At 42.2% G+C, this 22,895-nt stretch overlaps 1 protein-coding gene across 6 annotated transcripts in view; it reads right to left on the bottom strand.

Moving 5' to 3' along the window:
* Positions 1-22,895, bottom strand: part of NCKAP5 (NCK associated protein 5) — an 883,253-nt gene that overhangs the window by 738,283 nt on the left and 122,075 nt on the right. For 5 of the 6 annotated variants that reach the window (XM_087819892.1, XM_087819896.1, XM_087819894.1 and 2 more), the window contains exon 2: positions 5,316-5,445. In XM_087819892.1, coding sequence (XP_087676018.1) covers positions 5,316-5,384 — 69 coding nt within the window. In that variant the 5' untranslated portion in view covers positions 5,385-5,445. Of the gene's footprint in view, positions 1-4,892; positions 5,018-5,315; positions 5,446-22,895 lie in introns of those variants that run through there. The other variant, XM_087819893.1, reaches the window with a different exon arrangement.

Raw genomic sequence — 22,895 nt, 5'->3', positions numbered from 1 at the left:
TTTGACCTGCAAAGGCTAAAATATTTACTCTGGCCTTTTACAGATTTTGCTGAGCCCTGCTTGGAGACTGGCTTGTGTGATCATAGAGGCCGAAATGTCCCATAACATGCCTTTGAGCTGAAGGACCAGGAAAGCTGGGGGTATAGTTCCAGTCCAAACACCAAGGCCTAAGAACCAGGTATAAGTCCCAGTCCAAGTCCAAGGGCGCAAGAACCGGGACAACCAAGGTCTGAGGGCCGAAGATGGGTGCGCCAGCTCGTGCAGACAGCAAATTCGCCCACCCTCTGCCTGTTTGCTCCATTCAGGCCTCAACAGATGAGATGATGCCCACCACAGGTGAGGGCCACCTTTTTTACTCGGTCTATGCTACTCTCTTCCGGACACACCCTCACACACACCCTCTATCACTGGATAGAACATGCTGCCAGCTATCTAGGCATCCCTTAGCCCAGTCACTGTGACCTATAAAACTATCACAATTTGATATAAGGAAGGAGTTTCCCTGGGAAAAAATAACTTGGCGATAAAACGAGTTGTCACCAGGGATATAGGACCATATCCTTGGGTTGCATCTTTCTTGTCCCCCATCCCAATCCTCACCTACCAAATGTTTCCCACTGCTTCAAAGCACAGCTCTAGCTACAGGCCCCCCATGGCCCCCCTTACTGCCTCCCACAATGACCCCAGCTCCTGGCACTCAGCGTCACACTACCTCCTCCGTGTTATGTTACATTTCCTGCTTCCATGAAGAAACTATAAACAGAGGAGGAGTATTTCCTTCTATCAGCCAGGGGTGCCCTGCAGGAACGAGATGGCCACTCAAGACATCCAATAGAGAAGAGCTTGGTAAAGGAATTATTCAGTAAAGTGTGGGCACACATAAACCAAAGTAACATGAGACGGGCTGGCAGCACCCAGGAATCATTAGTACCAAGGAGCCTGAGGGGCGTGGGGAGCAGAAGTGCCAACCAGAGCACAGGGAGAGCTGGGGTGATGGCTGTAGCTCGGGCTACGCGAGAGGGTCACCCAACAAAAGCTGTAACCAGAGGCCGAGGAGTCCAGTCACTGTGGTCCATGACCAGGCAGGAAGGGAACAGGAAAACAATGACCCTGACCTCTTCCACCTCCCAACCTCTGATATCCTGTAGGTCCCCCCACTGGCCAAACCCAACCAGATGCCAGAAAACCAGAGGTTCTTTCGACAAGAGCCACGTGCTACCCCCCCAGGGGCGCACAGCCAGGTACGGGATGGAGTGGGTCTGGAGGAGAGAATGGCAGCTATCCAGCACATCCCACAGCTACTGAAACACCAAAATAGGAAGCAGACTTCCCAAGATGCGTGTTGATTGGCTTAATGAACGCATGCTGTGGAAGGCCTAATGACTCTAATGACTCGGATGTAAACCGTCAACAGGATGAGGGATGAACTGAAGGGCCTGAGCGGCCGTTCCTGCTCCTGCGAGTCCCCCACACCTGCAGTGCTGTCGCAGCCAGGACCCAGCACAGCCAGCGATTTGTTCTCCTTTCGCTGGGGGAGAAGGGAATGGGTATACCAGGAAAGAATGCCTCGTTCCTAAGAGAAACTGCTACTCCCACCTGTGATTAAAAACAAAGAGTAATTTTTCCCCAAATTAAAAGAGAATGTTTGCAACTGAAATATGAGCTGGTAAGAAAGATAACTCGCTCCCCAGCCTTCTCATCAGTTAAACGCTGTCATAGCAACACATGTCAAATGGCTGTGAACGAAGCCTGGGAATGATTCCTGCAAATAAAAAGGCACAGTGTGAAATGCTGACTTTTTCTGATCAAAAATCATCCTGGAGTGAGCTGAACAGCTTTGGGTCAAGGAGAGGCCTCGGTTTCTGGGGCGATTTTTGTTGCTATCCGAGAGAAGACTGTGCTGCCGGGAACGTGCAGCTGGCTGGCACACTCCGACTGCAGGAGGCGCTTGCAGTCACTTGTCTTGCTCTCAGGGTCTTTACCCCCCACATTGAAACATATTTCTCATTTCAGTTTCACTTACCTGTCACTTTCTTCTTAAAAGCGATGATTTATCAGGTAAAAGAACATCAACATCAAAGAATAGTTCAGCTTTACCAGAGCACACGTACACACACACACACACACACACACACAGTCTCTCTCTCTCTCTCTCTCTCTCTCTCACAGTCACTCTCTCCCACCGTCCTGTGTCATGAAAATTGTGACTAAGAACCACAAACTCACAGCCCCCGTTGGAGGTTTTTTAGAATCTGAGCCTGAGTCTCTCTACTCTGTGGTTCCTCCAGCCTAAAAATTTAAAAGTTGCTGCAAGGGAGCTATCATTTCCACTAGACACTTCCTGATTTGATTACGTAAAATAAAGAGTGTAATGAAGTTAATAATACCTTATTCTCGCAGTCCATTATGAGGAATTTTTTTCCTGCAAAATCAGAAAGTGGAAATTACCTCTGGGTCTTCTCACTCTCAAAAATATGGGCCCTAATGATCATGGCAGTGGGATTTCAAGACTGAAGAATTTAATGTTTCTTTCCTCTGTCAGTTTTCTGAAAGGACCACTTCTCTTGCTGGGGTGCCATACACATAGTGAGAGACAAAGGACTGACGAGACAGGTAGGAAACCTTGGTTCCACTCTTGGTTGTATCCTAGTTGTGCAACCTCAGGAGAAGCACTTAACTTTGCTGAGTATTAACTACTCCCTTTGCAAAGTGAGGGGACTGGATAAACCCTTCCCAATTTAGCCTTTCTCACTGACGTTCCTCTCTCTCCCCCTCTTTCCTCCCTCTCTGAAAAAAAATTATAATAAAAATAACATAAGATAAAATGAAGTAAAATAAAATAAGCACACCTTGGGAAGGAAGAGTGAGTCCCAGGATGCCAGATGCTTGTGCTTTTTCTTTCTGTATTTCCCTGAGCCCTTCTCCGGAATCATCCCTGTGTGCCCCTTGCCTAGCTATCTGCGTGGTTTCAGCAGGGAGTCTAAAGGAAGGCCGTGTCTAGGTTCAAGTCCTTCACAGACCAGTCAGTTTTGATCTCACCCCCTCCTGCCTTTTACCTTTCTTCCCGAGACTCACAGTAAACTTCATTCAAGGGACTCTCAATGGGTCTCATGCGCAAAGAACCAAGTCAAAAGAGCACTCTAGCTGTCATGGTCCCAGCAGCAGTATCTTATACGAGGGAGGAACATGATACTAACGTGGAGGGAAATTACAATCTCCCAGCCTAAGAGTGTAACCCTGACTAGCATGGGAGCCCCGCACGCACTGGGCCACACAGTCACAGATCATGTTCCTTCTCAGTGGCTTCCCAATACGCACATGCAGACGTAACACTCCATCTGCCTCTAGGAAACAAGAAAGATATTTCACTGGTGTAAAAACTCTCCCAGGCATCATTTAGGGAGCTTGAACAGGATTAAGTTTCGTAGGTGGCGCCAAGCAACAAGTTCTCGTTTTCACAGTGTTCTTTTATGCTGTAAGTCAAGACACAGATTCACAGCCCCCACAAGACTTGGGGTAGCGCCATATGCCGACGGGAACGCGCTCGGCTCGGGGCTTCCAGCTCGCACTGGTAATGCGACAGGCTTTGATTTACGCTCACCAGCAAATCTATCACTAGGCAAAATAGAAATGTGGCCAAAGATCTCATTCAGACCATTTCCCCTTCCTCTGATGTTCAGGTGCCCAGTGCCTCTGTGCTGATCTGCTTCCCTTTCCCACTTGCCCTAAGCCACCCTGCATTCCAGCACTCAGTATTCTGCGTCCTTCTGTTTACCCATTCCCACAGCAAAACCCTGCTCATCCCGATGACACCTGGGACTGATCCAAGATCTTTTATTGATGAGTGCTACTGTGAGTTATTGAAAGAAAACAGCTTAGCAGGCCTGCTTTGATAGGGGCTTTGCATAGTCTCTGGGACTTAGGGCAGAATTAGGGCCTAATCAACAGGATGATATTTTGGGGTGGTGAGAACCTTTCCTGTGCTGCTCATATTGTGCTCCATGGGCATCTCTGTCCCCTGCCTGGGCCTAACACAGACCCCAATGGCAGGTTGGTACATAGGAAGTATTCTCATTGTCAAAGGAGAGGCTGAGAAATTATCTTTTTACCTTAATTCCCCAGAAGGCAAAAGGAAGAGATATAAACACACGCACACACACAATTTTCACTACATTCTATTCTACCTGGAGACAGAAAGACCTCAGAGATGAGGAGAGCACGTAACCACTGGGAGGAAAACTGACACCACCACCCAAGTTCTTAGCCTCTAAGGTCTGCTGCTCGGCGCACAGCCCGCAGAGACGCAGGAGTTGCCTCTAATAACGAGAACTAGACCCAGAAGCTTAAGGCAGCCCTTTCCTCAATCCCCAGAAACTCACATCTGTGAACAGTCTATGGTATGAAACCTCAGCAGTTGCGGGGTAAAGAGCTAATTTGTACATCGACAGAGTAAGATCTATAGCAGCAGAGCTGGAAAGTGCAGCTGATAAATCAATGCAACCAGTACTTTATTGGACACCTACTCTGATCCAGAGTCCGGGCCAGGTGCTGGGAGTACACAATAAATAAAGCACATCCTTACACAACATGCAAACAAAGGAGCTAAGCTGATTTCTATCTCAGTACATGAGCAAAAGGGGAGGGAGGGACGCGTTTGCTCTGATTCCTTGCTCTGTTCACACACATCATAGGACAGAAGGCGTGACCCGCGCATCTTAGCTCGGACTGTGAAAGGGTGCCCAGCTCTCGGAAACCAGTGACTTGGTCTATTTTCTTGGACAAATCAGATTCTCATACACAAAGCAAACCCAGCCAGGTAGTTAAGAACGATGCCCATCGGCATGAAAACATTTAGAAGAAAGTTTAATGGACAATTAAACTAATTTACATACCTAAGAAGATCTCAGAGTTTCTTCGCTCTTCAATATTTGAAGCTCTATTGAATTCTTGTTCAACTTACCCCCAAAGTTAAGATAAATGGGTGATGGAACAACTATATATAGGCTCAGCACTTGGCATCAGCTGTACAGTAGTGTTTTTGTATAGGTTAAAGTCTACTTCGGCTGGAATTAATGTAATTATATATAATGTTGACAGATTATGACATTTGCCTATTAAGACACTATACAAACATTCCAATAATTTACTGGCTTTTGACTCTGTAAAAAATAAATGAAACAAAATCCCAGGGGATACTGCTAATGGGGTAACTGGAATAGAGGTTTCAAAAGCACAGGGTTCAGGAAATAACAGTCAAAGAATAATGCATTTTAAGCCAAAACATATAGAGTGGTAAATGAATATTTAGTACTTACCACGAGACTGCTGTCTAGAGACAGCCTTTTTCCAAAGTCCCTTTTCTCAAGCTGTCTCTTTCCCTCCATGGGTGAAGTTATTTATTTTCCTTTGTGATTTATAAGAACTCCCCTTCTGTTTCCAGGGTCACTGCAAAAAGTGAACAGGTTTTTCACTATCCAAGTGAACAGTGTTTAGACCCTTGTTTTTAACTTTCTAACCAGAAACAAGTGTGGAAGCCAAAAATACCCAGAACAAGTAATAAGTATAGAACTGGGCTCTCTCAAAGCCAAAGACCTCTCCGGCTTGCAAATGTCAGAGTCATCTTTATGGAGGCCCCTGTGTTTTTATAGGTTTTGCTCATGGTGTTGGGGAATGGGTTTGCAGGTCGAATCAGCAGACTGTGGAAAAAAGCAAACAGTCCATTTCATGCCACACTTGCTCCACACCAGTCCTCTATCAGCCAGAATCATTCTGTTTCTGTGCACATAGATGCTGTCTGCAAATTCCGTGAGATCAAACTGACAAAACCACACTCCATAACTAAGAGTTATTGAGGCCCAAACCCAATGGTGAAAAGCTGAAATATGAACATTCCTGTCAATATTTGATTTAAAAATATTTAATTTAAACATATTTGACGAACATTATAAGATACACTTCCTTCGGGACAGGTTGATTCAGCAAGAATGGTAGATGACATCATTATTGTCAATGAGTGTTTGAACACTTATTGCATTCTACCATATGCGATATAGTTAATCCCTGCACTCCCTGAGATTGCTTGTTCTAAAACTATTAAGTATTCGGGTGAGTAAGGATGATCATATTTATTAAGCACTAGCTCCCAGTTTTCACTGAGATGTAAAAGGTTTGAAGTAAAAGAAATGTGTTTGAGCCCAGGCTTTCCTACCTATTAACCAAGTGACCTTGAACAAGTCATTGGGCCTCTAAAATCCATGTTTCTCAACTGCAATCAACAGCAATCAAATGGAGTATGTTAAAATGGTTTAAAGGCAATGACATAACTTACAAGTATGTAAGTTGTAATTATACACAGATTACATTAAAAACTGGTTAACCTTAAATACTAGTTGACATAATTTAACATCTTTGATGTTCAGAACATACTCTGAGATACAGAAATGTTCCTAATCTGCACAAAACACAGAGCCATTGTCCTGCTGATACAGAGGAACTGAGCTTCATAAAATGCCATACCAATCAGTTTTCAATAAAATTGAAAAGAAATATTTTTTACAACTCTCTCAACTGCTGCGACTCTGAAGAGGAGGCAATGGACCCTATGTCACAGCCCACACACAACATGTGGACTCTTTCTCTTGGTCTCCCCTGTCAGGAAGAGAGTAGACACAGCTGTGCCCCAGACAGGGTCTGCCCAAATCATAGTCAATTGTAGGAAACTTGGAACTCTTTTCCAGCCATTGGCTCCCTCCTCCATCTGAGTCATTCCATCTCTTATTTTTCAGAAACACTAATTTTAATCCATTACTGGTCCACTCAGAAATTCCTAGAAGTCCATTCTGAATTCAGAATAAAATCCAAATTTTTCAACATCATGTTCATGGTCTACTTCCTGCCAACAAGTCTTTACAATCCCAAACACACTAGGCACATTCCTGAGACCACGCTTTCGATCACACCTCTCACCTCCATCTGGTCTATTCCTCCCCTTGCTCCAGTGCCTGGCTAGGCTCCCATCTCCTCCACAATACCTGCCTAGTCACTCCATTTGGCAATGATTTCTTTCCCTCCCAAGTTTTCTTAGGGACTTATCTTATTAATCACTATCATCACCTAGGATGATTCTTTAAATATAGTAAGTTCATAGTATTTGCTTTTTAGTAGAGCCTAGTATTTAAAAACCAACTCTCAGAAGCATTTTTCAGAACTAAGTTAGCTCTATACTATTACTATGGGTAAAACTACTAGTCAACTAAAATTTTTTAGGGGCGGATCTTTCCCACTTTCCGCTGTCCCCACCCATTTGCAACCCCCTCCTCATCTCAATGACTGACTGTACTGGGAGCTCAGAATACTCTCTGTAATAATGAGTCCAGCTAGAGAGACTACTCAGGCACTGAGATTTCCCCCTGCATCAAAAACATGCCCTCCTAAGTCTTATTCCAAAGAGCCTTGGGGTGCGGTAAGTCACAATATATAATCCTCTGACATTTAGCGCGTTATTTATTGACTACTATGGAGGACCAGTACTTAGTGCTCCGCGCCCTCAGCCATCTGAGAGAGACCAGGTTCCTGTCTTCATGAAAACTCAAACGCGAGGATATAGAAAAGAAAAAAGCAAACAACTCCAAACGTGATAGGTACCTGATCTGAAGGAAATGTCCTCAGTAGGTGGCATAACAGTGTCAAGCAAATGGAGGGGGGAATGTTTTAAATAGTATGGTAAAGATGACAGCCAGCCATGTAAAAATAAAGGTAAAGACATCAGCATGCCAGGTAGAGAGACCAGTCTTTCTGCTGGGAAGGAGCTGGGAAAGCTTTGTGTGTCCCAGAACAGAGACCAGTTCCTCAAAACAAAGTAAGCTAGAAAGAGTGTGAGCAAAATTCTATCCTACAGGGTCTTGTAGGTCAAGGGAACTTGTTTGTTCTAAACACAATATTTAATCTTAGGGTTTCTCTACTTTCCTCCTAACTAGTTGGTAACACTAAAACATTATTGGACCTACTTCAGTTGATTCAGTTATAATATGACATCAATAGTACGACCTTCTTCACCGTGAGGTGAGTCTGATGATTATGAGATGGTACATTCAGAGAGCAGTGCCTGGCACATAGAAGGTAAGAGTTAAATATTAGATATGTTGGTTATCCCTTCTGGTTAATATGATGAAACTCACAAGGAGCAACCCTAGTGAGTGGATTTTACCCTCCATAACAGGCTAGTGAGGCTGTCATCTGGGGAAACAGAGAGGGATCCTTTTGACAGTCCTCATATAGCCTAGTCTGCCATGTGGACCGTTGACTGAACAGCTTAACCTGGTCAATTTATTTTCATACTTTATGGTGCCAATTATAGAGGCAGAGATTGACATTCAAAACATTTAGCAACTGATACAGCGCAGGTATTGACCAATCAGAAGGACAAGATCCATGGCAACCGGCTATATAACTGTGGCAGTATGTCCTGGCCAAACTTCAGTCTAAGTGTATGTGCCACCCCCTTCCTAAGAGCTTGAAAATGTGTGTATTAAACCATAAGACAATCATGGAAAGGATCAAAATAAAGTTATACAAAAGGATCAAAGCAACACCCTCCTTCCTAAAAAAGTGGCAACCAGAACATGTCAACATGAAAAGGGGAGGGATCCACAAAGGAAAAGTCAGGAAGGCCGACGTTTAGTACCATCAGGGGAAAAGAGTGCCCACGTTTACATTTACCCAGCAAGCACTGCAGGTCTAGGGGGCAAATGAGCATGTCACATCCCAACGGCACTTTGGTATCACACTGGCATTTTTATCACCCAACAAACTCTTGCTCAGAGAACACTGTCACTGGGCAACCTTCCAATTGCATTTGATTCTTACCTGGGTTTTCTGAGAGAGGAATGTGCTGACTAGTAACGTAAGCAGGCAATCTTTTGGAAAGTTACATTTTTAGTACAAATTTGCAGTTTGGCATCTGACTCTTTATACTCACCAGTTAGGTATTTGCTTAGTATATTAGTCAGCTTGTACTGCCATAACACAATACCACAGGCCAGGTGGCTTAAATAATAGAAATTTATTTCCTCACAGTTTTGGAGGCTGGATGTTCAAGACCAAGGTGCCTGCGGGGTTGGTTTCTGATGAGGCATCTCTCCTTAGCTGGCATCTGGCCACCTTCTCTCTCTCTCCTCACGTGGCCTTTTCCTTTGCACACATGCTTCCAGTGTACCCTTTTCTTAACCAGTCCTATTGGAATGAGCCCCTCCCCCACTCTTAAGACTTTATTCAACCTTAATTACCTCCTAAAAGGCCCTATCACCATCTATAGTCACATTGGTGGTTAGGGCTTCAACATATGAATTTTCAGGGATCATTTCAGTCCATAAGAGCTAGCTTTGGTCTGATCACAGCTCAGTGTACTAACACTCAAATTTCTGAGTCGAAACTACTGAGAGAAAACTCCGGGTGTCACTGGCTGCTCCCAGACCCTCTTCCTCTCCCTCTCCACTGGTTACTGCACTGCTGGATCTCACCACCATCCCCGCCACGCACCTCACCTTGCTGCGCTACACTCTTTTCTGGACTACAGGTCAAAAGGTGCAAACTACACCTTATCAAGATTTCTTAGTCAGCTGGGCAAGTTGCATTCTGCCAGTAGAAGGCAGTGAGAGATCAGAAGGCAACAGGAAGGCAGAAGCCATTCTGCTTCCAGCTCCAGATGCCCAGCGTCAACAGCAGCTGACTATAATCTCCAGCAACTTCCTTGGTTCCCCCAACAGCTCAGCATAAAAAAAGGAGCCGCAGCTTCCCTGGCTTTGACCACCACCACCTTATTATGCCTTTTGCTCTCCCAGCCCTTCCAACAGCTTCACAACAAATTTCATTCAGCAAATCCCTCTCTGTTTGAAATACCTAGAGTAGTTTCTCATTTCCAAGCTTGACAACAATTGATGCATGCCCCATGGAGATACCTTTGGACATGCAGCCAGCTTCCCTTGCACAAGTCCTGGCTTCCTTCTTGTGAGCCGTGTGAAATAAAGCTCTCCAAGCCTAAGTTCCTGGAGAGAAGGGACAGTATTTGATGTCCATGTTCTCCTAGATAGTACAATGCCTTATGCATACCAACACGGCACACCCCGAATGAGCATTTGCTGTTTGTATGAATGAATAAATGAAGGAATGTTTACAACTGCTTTCGTGACACAAAGAGCAGGGCAGCAATATAATATTCCTAAAGCGAAGAGATGCTATACACATTCATAGCACTGAAATTACTTTTAGCCAAACGTACAGACATACCCAAGCCTCAAATGAAAGATTTTGTCATGATTTTAAAACTATTATCAACCTAAAAAGTACCGCTTAGGCCCTACCTACACTTACAAAGTCCCATAACCCATTGTGTTTGTGTCTTTCTGGCGGCTCCTCACTATCTTGGTTACAAAGAACACACACCTGCCTCTGAGTGATGGGCGGAAGCCTCTTCCTCCCTGTATGGGAGCTAAAGGAAGACAGGATATTAAGCATCTATTTTTGAATGATGGTCAGTGATACTGAAGAAAATTAAAGAGAATTAATGGCCTCTCAGTGGTAGACAGAGCCCTTAATATTCCTGGAGATGTCAGGAATTTTTTTCCGGACTTTATTAACAAACTATATAATTTTCAGTAATTAAATAACATCTTTCGATAAAATCTCAAAGGCACATTTCCTCACATGCACAGTCACACACACGCAGACACACACTCTCACACTCACACATGCACACTTACACACACACACATTCTGAGAATAGCTTTCCCCACTCCCCACTCCTGCTATGAAATTTTAATAGTAGTGGCAGAAGAAATGTTGAAACATGGTAGAGCCAAAAAACATTGGAAGGTTTGGCTCCCAGCCCACTTTGCCATGTAAATTGAGCATGTTCTCTAACTTCTGTGCATCGACATTTCCTAATCTGCTCTCCCCAGGTTACTGTGTGGCTCCAATGAGACCACGTGTGAAAAAGTCCTTCTACATCTAGATTCAAGATACTTTTCAGTCGGCTTTATTAAGTCACAAACAAGGTAAAAGATGATTGTCTGCAGTTTCCTTAACATCCAGAGAACAGATCGTGTCAATCTCACTGGCGGTATCCCCTCAGCACCCACAACATTGGCTCCTGGAAATCCCATAAAGAATAATTTCAGAATTGAATGTGACACAGACAAATCAAAAGGGCAGCCAATTTCCTGTCCCTGGCAAGACAACTGAGCAGCCCCCCACACTGGCTGCTCCATAGAATCACCTGGAAGCCTGTATAACACACCAACAAGCAGGCCCCCATTGCAGACCAGCAGGATCTCTAGGGACACAGACCCCAGGCACCAGAGTGTGGTAACAACAGCCAGGGTTGGCAACCGTTGCTTAGAGGAGTGGTTCTCAAACCTGCTGCATATTCAGGGCACCTGAAGAGTCACTGAGGCCCATCCCAGACCAAGTCGATCAGGATCACTGGGAGTGTGACCCACTCGTCATTACTCTAAGATCCCAGAAAGACTCCAACACGCAGCCACCGAGCGCCAGTTTGAGGGGAAGGTAATCCCCCTCTCTTCATCTCCTTCCCTTTCTCAAGGGCGGAGGGACACGCCGCTCTTGGCTGCAGCAAGTGCCTTCCTTTAGTCACTGCTAACAGCAGTTCTTCATCTGCACACTCTGAGGCCAAACAAGATAAATGTTAGATACACACAATCTAAATCAGCACCTTCCTACCCCGCACCCCACTCTCAGGCTCACTGACGGTCCTGCTGGTCTTGCCTTGTGCAGAAACTCATGGTGAATGAAGACAGAACTATCAAATCTAGATTCCAAATTAATGTGCAGATAGCGCAGAAACTCGGAGTGAGGCCGTAACTGAGAATGAGGGAACAAGCAGCCAGTCCTAAGGACAAGTGGGGCAGAAAACCACGACCCAAATGCTCCCAATCCCTCTCCCTCCTTCCTGCCCACTGCTCTCCACTGTGGGCACCTTGCTCTCGTTTCAAAGTGCCAACAGCAGCAATTATGAATTTGTAAGATTAGCTTATAGCTACCAAACAGAATGTTAGCAACTCCTGTCAGCCTTGTATTAATATCTTTTCACCCCCATCTACTAAGCCCATGTAAAGAAATGCAGAGGGCTCACCTTACATTTTAAACACACACACACCAGTTTCCTTCTGGAAGATACATGGGCTCAATAACCTGCAAGTGCTACATCCATTCATGAAGTATAGAGGTAAAGGTGTGTGTGGAAGCGTGCACGTGTATGCGCATGTGTGTCTGAGTGTGCGTGTGAGTGCACGTGTACATGTATGCACACGCACTCTGAGTTGACAGAAAACTGCCATCTCCATTCTGGACACAAGTATAAAAAATTACCAACTCGTGATTTTCAACCATCGAGTGCTTATTTCAACCCTAACAGCCCCTGAAACTGACTGGGAAGACTGACTGCTAGCACACTCCCCAAACGCCGTGTCCGTACTTGCCAGGAAAACTCATGGCTGGAAACTCTCTCAGGGCTGTGACAACAGCTTTCTCCTTTGAAATAGAGAAAATTTTTGCACGATGATGAAAACTGGTTTTAAAAAATGGTTTCATTAGCTCACGTTTATTAAACCTCTCACCCTGGATGCTGTTCAGTAGCTGAGAGCTGATGAGCTAAAAGCTGAACAGACCCCTTAGAATCACTGCCCATGGTCCCTTCCAGGTAAATGGCACCTGCAACAAGGAGAGCCAGGGGCACAGCAAAGTCTGCGTCTGGAGACCTTGGCATTGGTCAACACGCAGCTTTGAAAACCGAAACAGTCAAAAAAATGATACTAGTTTCAACTAAGTTCCTTGGGAATGGAGGACAGGGAAAACTCTTGGGACCTCTAAAATGTCCAAAATCCAGTAATTTCCCTTATCTTTTAAATCTTTTAAAAACCAAGATATAATTCACATGCCCTAAAATCCACCTGTTTAAAGTGCCCAAATCAGTGTCATCACTTTCTAGTACCCAATATAGTGGTCCCTCGGTTTTCGAATGTGATCCGTTCCAGAAGCCCGTTCAAGTTCTGAAACGTTGGAAAACTGAGGGACCAGCAGACAGGAGGCCTCGGGACCTTGCCCTTAGCGGAAGCCACAGGGCGTGTTCGATTTCCGAGGCGTGTTCGAAAACCGAAATGTTCATCAACGGAGATGTTCGAAAACCGAGGTGCCACTGTACTTGTTATTTGCTATAGAAACTGGGGGTTGTGTTTCTCTCTTAGCACAGACACAAAGACATTCCCCAACCCTGCTTGAGCTCCATCGAGCCTGATCATCCCAGGTCACCATCATCTGGGTAGCAGCATCCTGGACATCCTAAGTTAAATTATTCAACAGAAAAATCCTGTGACCTTGAGCAATTTTAGTGACCTTGAGCCTAATGTAATATCTTGGCCTAAGTTTCCTCTTGGATAAAATTAAGATAATAATAACAGCAGATCACCTTAAGGAAATTGCTCTGAGGATTAAAATGATGCCTGTTTTAAAATCCTATTGAAGATGCTCGATGACTGTTAGATATAACTCAGCAGAATTATTTTCATTCAGAATTCAGTAATATTTATTCAATATCCATTTTGTCCCATGTCCTGTGTCAGGCCCTAAAGAGAGGAAAGGAGAAGAGAGGGGATGGGAAGGAGGAGGGGAGGGAAGGGAAGGAGAGGGGAAGGGCGGGGGTGAGAGAAGAGGGAGGGAAAGAGGAAAGAGAGAATGAAAGGAAGGTGTGAAGTACACATCCTCAAATGTCAAGGAAGTTTAAAACCTAAGAGGGAGCAATGATTTCTATATTCATAGTAAAAAGATAACAGAAAAGGTGAACGAATGATTTTAGCATAAAGGAAATTCACATTCCACTTGGATAATCCTGGAAAACTTGCCTTTACTGTGATTCAAAGTATTTCCAGCTGATTTCCAGACACAAACTATTGCTACATTTTTAGTGTCTGAACTAAAAACCAAGGGAGAGCGGCAGGGGTTGGACCAGGAAAAGCATTTCAGCCCTGGCTGCTCTTCTCCACCATCTGTTCTTTCTCTCCCAGTCTTTCTTCGGAAAGATTTTCCCTGCTGTTTAGTTCCCTCCTCTGCCCCTTCTCCATTTATCAATTTAGAAACGTTTCTAGTTCATTACATGAAATGTCTACATGTTGCCCATGAACTCTTAAGGGGAATTCAGTGTATAAATAAAATAGATAAATAAGTAACTTTTAAAAATAAATAAGTTGTGCACATAACCCCAGTGGATTGGAAGAATATTTAGATAACTGACTAGGGAAAAGAATTTTCACACTGTGTCATCTGCTTACGCTAATGAGTTAATTAAATTAGAAAAATTCCACTGCCAAAAGCAAAAACATCTAAATACGTGGGATGCTGGGGGAAATTATAGGCCATCTACTAAATGAATTCTGTTCAAGCTTTTTTTTTTCCTTTGAGAAGGCTGTAGAGAGCTACACTTAAAAAACCATCCAATTTCAAGAGTGTATTTTCCATCTGGGGCCAGTTGGGTGGAAATCGCTCTAAACTCTGCAAATCCCACTGAGCAGCAACATGACTTGTTAAGAAAACAGTTTATGAAAAGCAATGTTTTGTGAAGGTCCAGCAAAAGGTTTAACTGTGATGTCCCCATATACTGCCGAATTCATTATTTTCCATTAAATGCCTTTGCACACAAGTGAAAAAACAAAATGATTCGAGAAATGTATATAGTAAAATAAATCGAAAGCCCATATGTCTTTGCTAAGGCTTTAGCTGATCATCAGAATCTTTCCAACTACTGGGAAGCTTTATTCACTCTTCTTTCAGAGTCACCTCCTTCCACAACCCTCCTGCGCCAAATAATTTTGATGTGGGGGAAAATTTCCCAAAGCCTAGTAAATAAAGATTAAGAAATTGAGCCTTAAAACCCCATTAATATGCTAAAAACAATAGAAATAATTCTTAATAAGCTATAAAATGTAGCATACAACATTAAAGATGTCCTATGTAACAGCAGCTGAAAGATACAAGAAAATTCTCCAAGATGCTCACCTTCTTCTATTCAGTGTTTAATTAAATCGAGAGTGCTACTCCCCTGTGGAGAGAGAGGTGAGCTAGTCTCTAAAAAGTAAAACAGGAGGCCCTGGAAAGATGGTAGTGTAGGTAAATACGGTACTCGCAACCTCCCACAACCACATCAAAATCACAACTAAACTACAGAACAGCCATCATTCAGAAGCGCCTGAAATCTAGCTGAACAGAGTCCTACAAGGGAGGATTAGAGAAGCCACACCGAGAGTGGGAGGCGGCGTGGGCACGCTGAATGAGCTGCTTCTACACCCACATGCGGCGGAGAAAAATTGGGAGGGATATCTCGGGCATGGAGGTTCCCCCTGAGGAGCAAAGGTTCTGGCCCCACATCAGAGCCCCCAGACCAGGGTTCCAGTGCTGGGAAGAGAAGCCCCCACAACATCTGGCTGTAAAAGCCAGTGAGTACTGAGGCTGAGAGAGAAGAAGGGCTTCTAGAGTCCCAGGCAGCTCCTCTTAAAGGGCCCCCACATGGACTTACTGGGACTCACTATCTCTGAGCTCTAGGGCTGGGGCAGCAGCTCAAAAGACGCCAGGGACCTACGGGGAGAAACTGATTGTCTGGCTTTCGAACTGCTAGCAGAGGCCATTGTTCCTTTGCCAACACCTCCTCCCACAGACCTGGCAGGTGGGCCCCATAACTGAGTCTCCATCAACCTGGCTCCCACTGTTCGTCTGCTCCGGTGATTCCCTGAGACCCTGCCCCACCCAGCCCACAAGCCCACCCATGCTGTTTCCAGTGGCTTTTCTATACAAACCGTGTCTCCTGGCTCATGCTTCAGACTTTCCTAAAATCTCTCAAGCAAGCAGCATCTGGCCTCTGCATACTCCAGACCTCTGGCTAAGTGGCCCCAGGCTTGGCACTAGAGGCAGCCAGACTCAGTTCACAGCTGAGCACCTGGGCACCTTGAGGACCAGCAGAAGTAGCAGCCATCTGCAGACTGCTCTGTAGCTCACGCCTGGTGGCTCTGACAGAGCACAGACTGTGGCTGATCTTGCACCTCCCAGGAGACCCCAGAGCCACTGCACCTGGTAGATAGCTTCAGACCACAACCGTAATACAACCCAACCATCTCTATAAGCAACACACTCAAGGGATGAACTTGGTGGGCAACAAAGCCCAACTGAAGTGAGTCCTGCTCTATGGGGTTGGGCCCTGCACAGCAGCCCCTCTGTTGTAGTAGTAGCCGGTCCTCAAAACTGATCAGCCTGGGGGTCAGTCTCTCCCAGTGCTGTGCCAATAGCAATCAAGAATCACTACAACAGGAAAGTGCACAAAGCCCACACAGGGGCACAGCTTGGGTGAAAGGGGAGGCTGTGCCACTAGGCCCTACAGGACACCTACTACATAAGACCACTCTACCAAGTCCGGGAGAAATAGTAGCTCTAACTAATACATAGAAATAAACACAGGGAGGGAGCCAAAATGAGGAGACAAAGAAACAGGCCACAAATAAAAGAACAGGAGAAATCTCCAGAAAAGGAACTAAATGAAATAGAGGCAAGCAAACTACCAGATACAGAGTTCAAAACAATGGTTATAAGGATGCTCAAGGAAGTTACTGAGAACTTCAACAGCGTAAAAAAGGTCATGGAAACCATAAAAAGGAACCAGTCAAAAATGAAGGATACACTAACTAAAATGAAGAACAATTTACAGGGAATCAATGGTAAAGCAGATGAAGGAGAGAATCAAATCAGCCATCTGGAATATGAGGAAGCAGAAAACACCCAATTAGAACGGCAAAAAGAAAAAAAAAATCCATAAAGTGAGAATAGTATAAGAAGTCTCTGGGACAACTTCAAATGTACCAATATTTGCATCATGAGGATGTCAGGAGAAGAGAGAGAGCAAGATATTGAAAATCTATTTGAAAAACTAATGATAGAAAGCTTTCCTGACAAAGGAAATAGACAAGTCCAGGAAGCTCAGAGTCCCACACAAGATGAATCCAAAGAAGCCCATCCCAAGACACATCATAATTAAAATGGCAAAGGCTAAAGACAAAGAGAGAATCTTAAAAGCAGCAAGAGAAAGGCAGTTAGTTACCTACAAAGGAGCTCCCATAAGACTTTTAGCTGATTTGCAAGCCAGAGGGGACTGGCACAAAATATTCAAAGTGATGAAAAGTAAGAACCTACAACAAAGATTACCATCTGACCCAGCAATCCTTCTTCTGGGTATCCACCTGAAAACATTCATTCGCAAAGATATATGCACCCCTATGTTCACTGCAGCATTACTCACAGTGGCCAAGACATGGAAACAATCAAAGTGTCCTTCAATAGATGATTGGATAAAGAAGATGTGGTACATGTATACAGTGGAATACTACTCAGCCATAAGAAAGGATGGAATACAGCCTTTGCAACAACAGGGGTGGACCTTGAGCATATCATGCTAAGCGAAATAAGTCACTCAGAGAAAGCTAAGAACCATATGATTTCACTCATATGTAGGATATAAAACTAAAACTCATAAACACAGACTATAGTATGATGGTTACCAGAGGGAAGGGGTAGGTGATAGGTAGTAAAGGTTAAATGGGGCCAAGTATATGGTGACTGAAGATGATTTGACTTTAGGTGGTGGGCACACAATGCAATATATAAATCATGTATCATAGAAATGTACATTTGAAACCTTTATTATAATCTTATTAATCAATGTCACCCCAATAAATTAAAGTTGTTGTTTTTTAAATTGAAGGATAGTTTCCCAGACAAGAAAAAGCTAAAGGAGTTCATCTACCACCAAACCAGTATTACAAGAAATGTTACAGGATCATCTTTAAGAAGAAAAATTTTAAATATGAATAATGAAATGGTAATAAATACATATCTACCAACAATTATTTTAAATGCAAATGGATTAAATGCTCCAATCAAAAGACATATGGTGACTGAATGGATAACAAAACAAGACCCATACATATGCTGTATACAAGAATCAATTCAGATCAAAAGACACACACAGACTAAAAGTAAAGGGATGGGAAAAGACATTTCATAAAAATGAAAACAAAACAAAAAGATGGGATAGCAATACTTATACCACACAAAATAGACTTTAAAACAAAAGCTATATAACAAGAGACAAAAAAAGGTCCCAGTAACTCCACTTTTGCGTATTTATCCAAAGAAACCCAAAATACCAAATTGAAAAGACATATACATCCATATGTTTACTTCAGCATTATTTGCAATAGCCAAGATATAAAAGCAATCTAAGGGCCCATCAATAGATGAGTGGATAAAGAAGAAGTGATGCACATACAAAACAGAATATGACTCAGCCATAAAAAAGAATGAAATCTTGCATCTGTGACAACATGGATGGACCTAGAGGGTATTACGCTGAGTAAACTAAGTCAGACAGAGAAAGACAAATACCAGATGATTTCACTTATGTGCGGAATGTAAGAGGGAAAAAAAAGAGCAAGCAGAACAGAAACAGACTCATTGACACAGAGAACATTTTGTCATTTGCCAGATTGGAGAGGGGTTAGGGGGAGGGGTGAAAAAGTTGAAGGGATTTAGAAGTATAAGTTGGTAGCTACAGAATAGTCATGGGGATGCGAAGTACAGCAAAATGAATATAGTTAATAATTTTATAACTGTGTATGGTTTCAGACAGGTACTAGATTTATTAGGGTGATCACTTTATAAGTCATATAAATGTCTTTAAATAAAAACACGGGGTTGTACACCTGAAACTAATATAATATTGTATGTTAACTGTAATTTATGTATTTATTTTTAGTCCTCACTTGAGGGCATGCTTGAGGGAGAGGGGGAGGGGAGGGGAGGGGAGGGGAAAGGAAGAGAAACATCCATGTGAAAGGGAAACATCAATCGGCTGCCTTCTGTAAATGCCCCAACAGGGGATCGAACCTGCCACACCAGTATGTGCCCTGACCAGGAATCGAACCAGCAACCTTTCGGTGCATAGGTGCACAGGACAATGCTTAACTACCTGAGCCACTCTGGCTGGGCTTAACTGCAATTTAGAAACAAAAAATAAAACACACACTTAAGGCTGAAAAAAATTAAAAATTAAGTCTTGTACTTAGCTAAAAATAAAAAAATAAAAAGAATTCTGGGTTACTCATGTACACAAATAAAAATGCAAAAATTAAAAAAAGGTGAAAACAGTCAAAGGCCACCCACTAAAACTGATAGCTAGAAAGAGTTAGGTTTAGGTCTTATGTGTTTTTATGTGTATGTGTATGTACTATATACACATATATACCTATACACACATACATAGATATACATATATACCTATATATATGTATATGGTCATTTTCTCTCTTATTATCATTTCTTCCTGGTTATCGGCAATAATAATAAAAACTAACGATTTGGGCTTTTGTCTTCACGAGATGGGTTGTTTCTTTTTATTTGGGTTTCAAAGGCTCAGGAATAAGAGTTTCATGAATAGTTGGATAAACCAGTGCTTCTCAAAGTCATGAAAGGAATCACTTGTGGATCTCATGAAAATGCAGATTCTGATTGAACAGGTCTGCAATAAAATATGAAGTTCGTATAAGTAGATGCTTCTAGTCTTTGATAGTAAAGGATCTAAAACTTAAAATAGAGAATTTCTCTGTCTACATGTGAGAGTGAAATTCCAAGAATTTTCTCATAAACCTATGCTCATCCAGCTAGATGTTATGATGACTTCATTACTGACATCACCTAAAATAATTCATTTGGATCATGTGCACCTTCCTCTACCCAGATCCTGAGGTTTAACTGGCTTCTTCCCCTACCCACCAATACAGTCATGGCCTCCAAAATAAATCTAACAAGTGGTCGCCCTGTCTCTGTTCAAGTCTACCAGTGACAGAAGCTCACACTGCCTTACAGAGCAGCCCTGTTCACATCTGAGCATCTCCAATGGTTAGAAAGTTTGAATTTGCCTCTGGGATTCTCACCCACTGGCTATCGCTCTGTTCCCTGGAGCAAATTAAGTTTTCTTTTCCTTAAGCAAAATACCTTCAGTTTCTTTAACATTTTCTTTTGTGAAAACACTTCCAGTCTTCACTTCCCTTGTCATTGTCTAAGGAGCTTCCTAGAACTTGATGAAAATCTATGAAATAATAATGCATTTTATTCTGCTTCTTTCAAAAATTACACCATAATATATGTACTTATTCTCTTTGTAAAATATATAAGCAGTAAAAAATTTATACAGATTATAATGTTAAAAATGCATGCTTTCACTCTCTTCTTTCCTCTTCTCCCCAGAGGTAATAACTTCAATATTTTTTCTATTTGTTCACCTGAATAAATATGTAAATATACAAATATTCAATTTTTTCATTCTACATAAATGGGATCAACATCTATTGTTCTGTGACTACATTTTTTTTACTTGATATATTCAATACACATGAATATTCATTTTTTTACAGCTTCATGTTATTCTACAGAACAAATTAGCAATGAGTTGTTTATTAACTTACAAATAGAAATTTAGATGGGTGATGTTTTATGATTCTAGACAGTGCTGCCATGAGCACTGTATGTGCATCTTTTGTGCCTGTGTAAGTTTCTCTATCAAGTATAGATTTTGAAGCTGGAATTACAATGTAATTTTTTTAACTTTGAAGAAATTGTCTAATAACCTTCAAACATATTTTAAGAATGTACACTAGCAGTGTATAAGACTATCTGCTTTCAAGAGTAATTGCTGAATAGAATCACTCTTAAAGCTTTTCCAAATTGGTTGTAAAAGATTTTTAAAAAGATCTCATTGCTTTAAATTGCATTACATGATTATTAGTGAAGCTGGGCATCTGTGTATGTATGTAGGTCACTTGAATGATGTTTTTCTGTGTTGTCTGCTTAAATTATTTCTCCATTCTCCTATTGCTTCTTTTTATTGCCTTATAGAAACTATTAATACATTTTAAATATTAATTCCTTGTTAAAAGGTTTTCAAATATTTCCTTCCAGCCTCTCTCTTGAGTCTTCACTTTGTTCATCATTGTAGAGAAGGTTTTAATCTATTTACAGTAAATCCATTAGTCTTTTCCTTTATACTCTATAAACTGAAAGAACATTTTTCCAATTATGTTCTCAATACTTTTATGGTACCATCTGAGTATACTTTTGTGCATTGTGTAAAGCATAGATTTAACTTGATTTTGAAAAGGATATTCATTAATTCTGATTGAAATTTCCCCTCACTGGTTTGAAATACCTAATTAAAAAATTCAACTTGTTTATGGTTCTTTTCCTTGATTCATTCTTAAAAACAAAACTGATTTATTTACCTATCTTTGCACCAATACCACACTGCTTTAATTATGAAGCTTTAGTAAATTTTGATATCTTACAGTTCAAGCTCCCCTTGTTTTTCTGTTTGGAATTTCTCTTGACTATTTTTTGTCTTCCAATTCAACTTTATGTCCATTACGTTCCACAAAAAGTATCATATCGATTTGTATTGGGTTGAATTCAACTTTATGTTATTTAGAAGAGAATTTACATCATTATATCCTTGAGTCTTCCTGTTCAGTGATAGTAACTGCAATTTCTCCCATCCCAGGAATTTTGAAATTTCTCTTTGATGCTCTTTCAGTCTAGGGGTGCTGTCCATTTCTCTACTCCCTGAATCTGTGATGGCTTGTCCCTCTTTTGACCAACAGAAAGTGGCATAATTATACCGAGGTCTGATGCCAGACCTTAGCAAGCCTCGAAACTTCTGTCTCCTCTCTGGGCACCCTGGGTGCAGCAGGCTGTGAAGGGACCCAGTCTAGCCCCCGACGAAGGGCCACGGCGCCCCAACAGCTGTGCAGCCTGCATCTGACCGGGTGAGGCCACCCTGAACCCTCAGCTCCGGCAAGCCCTCCAGGCAAGCCCACAGCCACAGACATGATCTCGACTGAGTCCAACAGAAGAACCACACACATTGCCAACTCATGGAATCCCGAGGAAAAAATAAGTCACTGTTGTTTTAAGTTCCCAGGTACTGGAGTGGTTTGTTCTGCAACAACAGGTAGTTTAAATCGAGCCTCTCTCCATTAACGTGGGCCACTGTTCATGTCCTTCCGTAAAGTGTAATAACTTTCATTCAACAGCCCTTGGGCACGTCTTCTTTAAATCCTAGGCATTTATGTTTTTGTTGCTCTTGAGATTACTTTTTTTCCTAATTACATTTTCTAATTGGTTATAGGTAATGCAGGAAAAAAACCCTACTGATTAATAAACTTCAAACTTCCCTTTAGCCATTTTCCTGAGTACTCTTGCTCGTTGGAAGTATGTTTATTCTATTCTTTGGAATTTCTAGATAGAAAATAGCAACATTTGGGGCTTTTCTTTTCCAATATATACAATTCTTATTTCTTTCTCTCATCATATTGCTTTGACTAGGGGAGCAACTTGGTAGTAAGAACTTTGGTTTAGTTGTAATATTTTCATCAGTGAATATAAGATTGTTTTCTTTCTTTTTAGCTACCACTTACCAGACTGAGAAAATTTCTACATATTCCTGGACCCATACAGTACTTTAAAATGTGTTATTTTGAGTTTTTAAATTTTTCTAAAGATTTAACACACCAAAATGTACATAAAGTAACAAACATTCACATACCCACTACCTATATTTAGCAAATTAATATTTTGTCATGTTTGTTTTAATCTCTCCTTCCTTCCTGACTTCCTTCCTTCCTTTCAAGAAATAAAGCATTATAAATAGTTATGACCCAATTAGCCACTGTTCTGTAGCAGTGAAGCATCCTGGCTGTGCATGGATGAGACTTTTACTATGCATGTTTGTACTAAGA

The sequence above is a fragment of the Miniopterus natalensis genome, chromosome 8 (assembly GCF_054644295.1).
Source record: "Miniopterus natalensis isolate mMinNat1 chromosome 8, mMinNat1.hap1, whole genome shotgun sequence".
In the NCBI taxonomy this organism is placed as follows: domain Eukaryota; kingdom Metazoa; phylum Chordata; class Mammalia; order Chiroptera; family Miniopteridae; genus Miniopterus; species Miniopterus natalensis.
The sequence above is the reverse complement of the archived record's forward strand: the minus strand, read 5'-3'. Positions and strand labels throughout refer to the sequence as shown.